The sequence below is a fragment of the Gracilinanus agilis genome, chromosome 2 (genome assembly GCF_016433145.1).
Source record: "Gracilinanus agilis isolate LMUSP501 chromosome 2, AgileGrace, whole genome shotgun sequence".
Taxonomy (NCBI): domain Eukaryota; kingdom Metazoa; phylum Chordata; class Mammalia; order Didelphimorphia; family Didelphidae; genus Gracilinanus; species Gracilinanus agilis.
In genome coordinates, this window is record NC_058131.1 from 355,471,070 (window position 1) to 355,478,838 (window position 7,769).

General features: G+C 38.3%; 1 protein-coding gene across 1 annotated transcript; it reads left to right on the forward strand.

Moving 5' to 3' along the window:
• The first annotated feature begins 1,668 nt into the window (after positions 1-1,668).
• SCGB3A2 (secretoglobin family 3A member 2) lies at positions 1,669-6,794 on the forward strand. Its single transcript, XM_044661651.1, has 3 exons — positions 1,669-1,723; positions 4,403-4,599; positions 6,681-6,794. Exons 1-3 carry the CDS (start codon positions 1,669-1,671, stop codon positions 6,702-6,704), a joined length of 276 nt encoding a protein of 91 aa, XP_044517586.1. The 3' UTR covers positions 6,705-6,794.
• The last annotated feature ends 975 nt before the right edge of the window (positions 6,795-7,769 follow it).

Sequence of the window (7,769 nt, forward strand, 5' to 3'; positions counted from 1 at the left end):
TTTAAATTATTACCATGGCTACCCAATTGGTCTCCCTTCTTTAATCCCCTTCCCATTTTAGTCTGCCCTATATAATTCTGACAAAGTAATTTTCTTTATAATCAAATCAATAGGCAGGTGGGTGGTTCAGTGGATAACTCAAGTGCTAGACCTGAATTCAATTCAGAAAGTCTTAATTCAAATCCTGTTTCAGACACTTACTAGTTATGTTGTTTCTCAATCAGTTTTTAGTTGTATCTGGCTGTTTACGATCACATTTGGGATGTTCTTGGCAAAGACACTGGAATGCTTTGTCATTTCTGGTTGAGACTAGCCAGCTAGTAATATATATATATAGGTAGTAAGTGTTTGAGGACAGATCTGAACTCAGGAAGATGAGGTTTCTGACTCCAGGTCTGGTGTACTATGCACTGCACCTCCTAGCAACCCCTTCTATCTCTTTAACCCTGAGGAATTCATTTCATAGCTATCTACCTCACTTTCCTCATGTATACTATGGGAATAATAATCATATCTATCTCCCAGGGTTGTTATGAGCATAAAATGAGATAATACTTTCAAAGTGCTTTGTGAATGTTACAATGCTATAGAAATATGAGGCAGTATTATTATTATTATTATTCACATATATGATCAGGTAACTTCTATCCCCAAACAACTCTAGGGATTCCTTATTGCCTCTAGGATGAAATATAAGCTCCTCTTTTTAGTTTTTAAAGTCCTTCAAAGACTGGCTTCAACCTATGTTTTCAGCCTCATTGGTCATTATTCCTCCTTCCAAACTCTGTGTTCCATCCAAACTAGTCTTCTCTCTGTTCCTCCCAAAGGCCATTTCATCTCTGTGCCTTTGTACAAGTCATTCCCCATAACTAGATTTCATGCCTTCTTCATCTTCTCCTCTTCCTTCAAAATGCAGCTCTAGCACCTCTTTTTCCATAAAATCTTTCTTGATCCTCCAAATGCTAGTGTCCTCCCTCCCAAACTACCTTGCATTTAACTACTTCGTGTTTATTTGTCTTGATACTCTTTATATTTATACTATGGACATTTATGGATATACTTGTTATCTCCTCAATTAGAATAGAATCTTCTTGGGAAGAGGTGTTTTTCTTTCACTCACCGTACTTATATCCCTAATATGTAGCACTGTGCCTGGAACACAGTAGGTGCTGAATAAATGCTTGCCAAGGTCACACAGTAGCGGAGTTGAGATTCACGCCTCAGTTCTTTGGCTTTAAATTAGTGCTCTTTCCAAAAGTGTACCCTGCTTAGGGAGGAGACAATTTTTAGTAGAACAATACCAGCTACTGCTCAAATTGCATCTAAAGGAATATGTTTGGAAGACCGTCTCTGGTCTCCCAGAAGAGGGTCTCGTGAGGCAGAGTCAGCAAGGATGATTTCTATTCCCACGGGAACGAGAGGGAAGGAGGAAGAAGCCTTACTCTGTTTGCTAGGGAAACATGACCCGCATATCATTTCTGAAAGGTCAAGGGGGCTTGAAGTTGCTGAAAGGGGACTCCATGAATATAAATATGTATATGTGTGTGTCTCTGTGTGTGTAGTTGTCACTCACTCAGCACCACAGACTATCTCATTTCAATAGTGAGTGTTCTGGGTTTTCATTTCAGATTTTAAGAATCTGAGAAATCACTACCAGAGACAGCAGTCATGAAGCTGGGACACATCTTTTTGTTTGTTACTTTCGCCATCTGCAGTTACTCTGGTAAGTTGTCTGAACAGAGACAATTCCTGAAACACTGGGGTCTGAAACACAGCTGTAGTATAATTGAATGGACTTGCAGAGGAATTCAGGAGACCTGATTTCGAGTCCCATTTCCACTCCTAACTTACTGGATGACCTTGAGTGGGTCTCTGGCCCTGCATTCTTTTCTGTCAAATGAGTGGGATGAGAGGAACTCAGAGAGCTCTTCCAGCTCTAGCAAACTATGGATTGGGGGACAGATACAGTGAAAAGTGGTGGAAATAATAATACATGGGGGCTGTGGAGACTTGGGTCCTAGTCCTGACTCTGCTACCAAATTGTTGACATCTTCAGATCTTAAATAGAACTGGAAGGAAACCTAGAGGTCATTGAGCTCAATGCTCTTATTTTGCACAAGGGGAATGGGGCCAAGAGAAGTATCTTGGATGAAGTCATGCATATGGTCAGTAGTAGAGGCAGAATTTGAACTGAAGTTCTTTGACTCCTAATGCAACGTTCATTCCAGTATACTTTGCTATTCAGACTCTTCATCTTTTATGCATAATAAGTGGACTTTTTTGACATTACAAGGATATTTTAAAGGTTTTTTGTTTTGCTTTTTGTCTCCTCCAACTCTTCATGACTCCATTTGGGGTTTTCTTGGCAGAGATACTGGCATGGTTTGACATTTTCTTTTCTAGCTCATGTTACAGATGAGGAAACAGAGGCAAACAGGGTTAAGTGACTTGCCTAGGACCACACAGCTAGTGTCAAAGGCCAAATTTGAACTGGAATCTTCCTGAATCCAGGCCCAGCAATCTATCCACTGCATCACTTAGTTGCCTCATTTTATAAATAGAATGTGATTGATGAATATGAAACCAAAAGGAATAATATGAACAGTGAATGTTTTCCCAATGCTTTGTGGTTTCCAGAGCATTTTATATACTTTATCTCATTTCATCCTTAAAACATCCCTATATGGAAGGTAGTTTAAGAAAGTATTCTTATTCCCTTTTTATAAATGGGCAAAAGTTTTTGAGTGGCAAACTCACTTGTATAAAATCACATGGAATCACAAAGTTCAATCTTGAAGAGGCTTTTGAGGTTATTTAATGCAATCCTCTTAATTTTCAGGAATGAAGACTGAGGTACAGACAAGTTGAGTGGTTGGTACAAGATCATACAAGTAGTACATGGCAGAGCTGGCATTTAAACCCAGGTTCTCTATCTCCAAATCCAGTATTTTTTTCTGTGTAGTTAACCTCCAAGTTGAGCAGCTAGGTAGTGCAGTGGATAGGGTTGGGTTTGGAATCAAGAAGTTTCATCTACATGGGTTCAAAATATGGTCTTGGACGCTTATTAGCTGTGTGTCCCTGGGAAAGTCACTTCACTTTGTTTGCCTCAATTTCCTCATCTATAAAATGAGCTGGAGAAGAAAATGAAAACACATTCCAGAATTTTTTCAAGAAACCCCTAAATGGAGGCATGAAGAGTTGGATATGTCTGAAAAACAACTAAACAAAAATAAGCCTCCAAGTAAGTACTGTACCACCAAGTAAGTGTCAGAGTTGAGACTTGAGTTCAGGTTTTTGGAATCCAAAGCTATGTCCAAGGGAAGTATTTTTACTAATCATAATGAAGTGGCAATTTAAGATAATAGTTTATAGTTTACAAAATGCTTTTATCACAACAACCCCATGAGAGAGAGAGAGAGCACGTGCATAAGAATTATTAATTCCATCTTACAATTATGGAAACCGAGGCTCAGAGAGGTTAAGTGGTTGTCTTTGATTATACAACTTGAAGGTATTGAAATAAGAACATAAACCCAAGTATTTGAATATCGTCTATCACTGTTTTAATGATAATAGTAATAATAACAGTACAACTGAAAGTAGACAGAGTAATAATTGCATTTATTTAGCACTTTAAGGGTTGTGAAGCACTTTATATATGTTATCTCATTTAATTCTCACAACAATCCTTTGACACAGATGTCATTATTTTCTTCATTTTATATATGAGGAAACTGGTTGAAAGACCATTGTCCATGTTCACAGTGCTAGTGAGTGTCTAAGGCAGGTCTTTCTGACTGCAAACCACTCTATCCACTATACAATCTCCTTTAGCTCAAGAATTTTTATGACAGTTGTACCTGTAAGGCAGATGGATGAGCAGGTGGGACAGATAGATCACTTCTATTAGAAACAACTTCAAGTCTTATATAGTGAGCTAAGCATGAAAGTCTACAGTATGACCTAGAACAAGGAGGATCTGGGTTTGAATCTTACCTTGGTTACTTACTGCCTATTCTACTTTTAGGTTGTGTCTTAATTTCTCTGAGCTTCTCATCTATTAAGTGATAAGATAAAATGATCTGTAAGTTTATCTCTAAGTTCCATGTTCTTAAATTTTCTTTGTTCCCATTTTTGATTTCATATGACTGCTAAACTCTCTTATCTCTCTAAATGAAGAAAGTTAATGATGCAAACAGCAGTGGAATCATCTTTTTCTTTCCAGTAGGAAGAATCTCAGCTAACAAGCTCATGACTTGTATGCTGGTAGTGCTGATGATGGAAGCAGGACAGATTGGAGATGTTTGTATTTTACCATCAAGAGATGGGCTGTATCTGGGAATTTTTGCCTGGAATCTCAAATGATCGCCTTTTTTTTTTTCTATCTACCTTTTTTCTACAGCTACTGCATTCTTCATCAATAGTGGATCTCTTCCCATCAATAATCTCCTGCCCCTGAACAATATCCTCTCCTTTCTGGACCCACTGAAAATGCTCTTTCAAACACTGGGCATCTCTGTGGAGCACCTGGTTGAAGCGCTAAAAAAATGTGTGGAAGAGCTGGGACCTGAAGCTTCTGAATCTGTGAAAAAACTGCTGGTAAATATTCCCTTGGGGGCTCCTGCCAATCTACCTTCTCTGCCCTGTATTCACTGTTTGGGCATCACCAAGTTATTTAGCATTCATTTGGTAACCAGGGTGGCCATTGGTATGCAGACATCACCCAGTGACTTTAGAGCAGTTATAGAGCCTTCTCATAGTGGAACTCTCTAGCCTTTGGACAATCCTTTTACCATTCCTATATAGTCATTGCTCAGGATGGTTATACAGTTCCCATCTGCTGATACAATTAATCCTGGCTTTGTATAGTAACTATGTCAAAACTACATAGTAATGGATCATCCTTATTATAAAGTCTCTGAACTTGTATTGGATAGCTATTGTCAGCTGTCGAAGGGTTCTAGAGTTACTTTCCTAGAACTGCTAGAACCCAGTGTTACTTTATAGCCTATGGACCATCATTGTACAGTTAGTATCCAGGCATTGCACAGTCACTATGTCACAATTTTATAATTGCATATGTAAAAATGATAGAGTTGTCTGGTCACAATGCAATCATTGCATAGTCATTATTGCATAGTCAGTGTGGAGTCATTCTTTGGCCATTATTCAAGCATTGTAAAATCAACAGAAGTCCCTCTGTAGCCATTGTACATACATTGCGCAGGTAGTAGTCCCTGTCCAGGATTGATACAATGATTCTGTAGGTATTACAGGATTACTCTCTGGTGCTTGTACCACTATTGTGGAGTTACTGTGCATTTACAAGACTATTATGGTAAGATATCATGTATTGTCCAATTATTAGTTTTCTAACTTATTATTAATTGCTATAAATTATTACACAGTGATTTTAAATTTATTTTGCTATATTACTGAGTTATTAGATAGATTCATATTGTTACTTTGCAGTTTTTAACAGAACAACAGGGCACTTGAGGCAGGTTAGGCAGGATCCTGTTCTTTTAGTGACATCTCTCAAGCTTAAACAAAAGGTGGCGGTGTTGCCCCACATGGGAAAGGTCGAGTCTTGTTGATATTTCCTTACTCCTGGGTTTCTGGAATTTTTGCCTTTGCTTGAAGGTTTCATGCAAGACGACTTAAACTCAGTTAAAACTGTTTCTTAAATAAACCTTTCCCAAGTATATATTGTATATGATACCCTGTACCACAATCCAGCAGGCAGCATAGATCTCAGTCTCAATATGTTCTTAAATTGGTCTCAGTAGGTCTTAGTAGCAAAGTGATCCCATTAAAACTTGGAGTGGTCGAGTGCAAAAAGTTACAGGATGAAAGTCGACAAATGATCTGGGTTTGAGTTCAGGCTCTGTTACGGATTAGTTGTGATGGGACATTTCCTGCCTTTTAATTTTAGTTATTTACTCATTATGATGGGACTAACCATCCAATGTCCTAGAGAGGTCTAATGAGAAGATATCATGAGGGAATGGAAAGGAAAAGAATTTGCAATAGGCAGATTTATTTGACCGCTAGGTGACATAGTGGATCGAGGGCTAGACTTGGAGCCAGGAAAGACCTGAGTTTGAATTCTGCCTTAGACATTAGTTGTACGACCCTGTACAAATCACTTGACCTCTTTCAGTTTCAGTTTCTTCATCTGAAAAACGGAAAGGACAAAAATCCTACCTTATAGAGTTGTGAGGAACAAATGAGAGAACATATAATGCACTCTGTAAACTTAGAATCATTATAGGAATGCTAGGTTTTGTTATTGTTCTAAATGTTAATTATTATTTTCTAAACCCTTACCTTTTGTCTTGGAATCAATACTAAGTAGTGGTTCCAAGGCAGAAGAGTAGGAAGGGCTAGGTGATTGGGATTAGGTGACTTGCCCAGGGTCACATAGCTAGAAAGTATCTGAGGCCAGATTCAAAAACAGGCTCTCCTGACTCAAGGCCTACCACTCTATCCACTGAGCTACCTGACTATCCCTTAGCTGTTACTCTTACTACTTTCATCAAGCAGTACTGAATCTGTGCCAGTTACTAGGATCCTTGAGGAACAATAATTCTCTGACCACTCACCCAGCCCCTATTGCCCCACTTCTAAAGATCATCTTAGGCAACTTATTTCATTATGTTTACTCATTTACCTTTCAGGAGGCTTTGTCCTACCTAGTGTGATTTCGGGACGATGGGCGGAACAAATGTAGCTGAATGCTTCAGAATCTTCACTCATCTTCCTCTTATTGTTTTTCTGGTTTTTCCTTCACCTAATTCCAGATATCCTGAGCAGTATCAATAAAGCACTTAGACAAATTTTTCTTTGTCATGTCTTCTGTTTCTGGGGAATGGGAGGACAATGGTTTGGGGAAGGGATATCCTCAGAACTAGAAGAGAATTATGTATCAGAGTCACAGAATGCTTTAGTTGGAAGGGACCTAAGAATGTAGTTCATGAAATATTAGATAGTCAGAATGAAAGAACTGGAATAGAACTCAGAACACAGAATGGAAGAGTTTGAAGAGACCTTAGAATGCCGAATTAAAGATCTAGAAGGGGCTACAGAACAAAGAATGAAAGAGTATTAGGAATGCTAGGATATAGGATGAAAGAGCTATAACAGACCTCAAAATATAGAATGAAAGTGCTAGAATAGATCTTTGAACACAAAATGAAAGCGCTAGAAGGGATCTTAGAACACTAGAATGAAAGATCTAGAAGAGATCTTAGCACATAGAATGAAAGAGTCAGAAAGGGTCTTGGAACATAAAATAGTAGAGCTGAGAGGGATCCTCAAAGACAGAGTATTCAGTGCCTAAATAGGAAAGAGGCTTTGAACACTATGAAATATTAGATCTGGAACTAGCCTAATAAAATAAGTTCTTTGATCACATATTATAGTTTAAGGGTAAGGGTTGTCCTTCCATTCAATTCATCATAAAAAGGCCTAAATTCTCATTCTAACACTGTTTACCAATTCAAAAGGACAAAAGAGCTTTAGATCATTGGATTGAAATGATGATGTCATATAGGAAATACCTTGAAACTGGCTGAAAGAAGAAGAAACTCCTCTGGTTCTAGGTATAAGATAGCAAGGTGCATTCTAGCACCAGACCAGCTGAATAGTGGTTTAAAATACCAGTGAAGGATTCTTGAGAGGAATTAGTTGCTTTTAGGGGAAGGGGAGAGCTGGCCATGATCTCATAATGCTTCCAAGGTAGGAAAATTTCAAATGTCCATCAAATC

Excerpts from the sequence above, each read along its gene's own strand:
- SCGB3A2 (XM_044661651.1), top strand. The coding sequence starts at position 1,669 with ATGAAGCTGGGACACATCTTTTTGTTTGTTACTTTCGCCATCTGCAGT. Across the intron at positions 1,724-4,402 it reads CGCCATCTGCAGTTACTCTG|CTACTGCATTCTTCATCAAT; the intron begins GTAAGTTGTCTG and ends TTTTTTCTACAG. Across the intron at positions 4,600-6,680 it reads AATCTGTGAAAAAACTGCTG|GAGGCTTTGTCCTACCTAGT; the intron begins GTAAATATTCCC and ends TTTACCTTTCAG.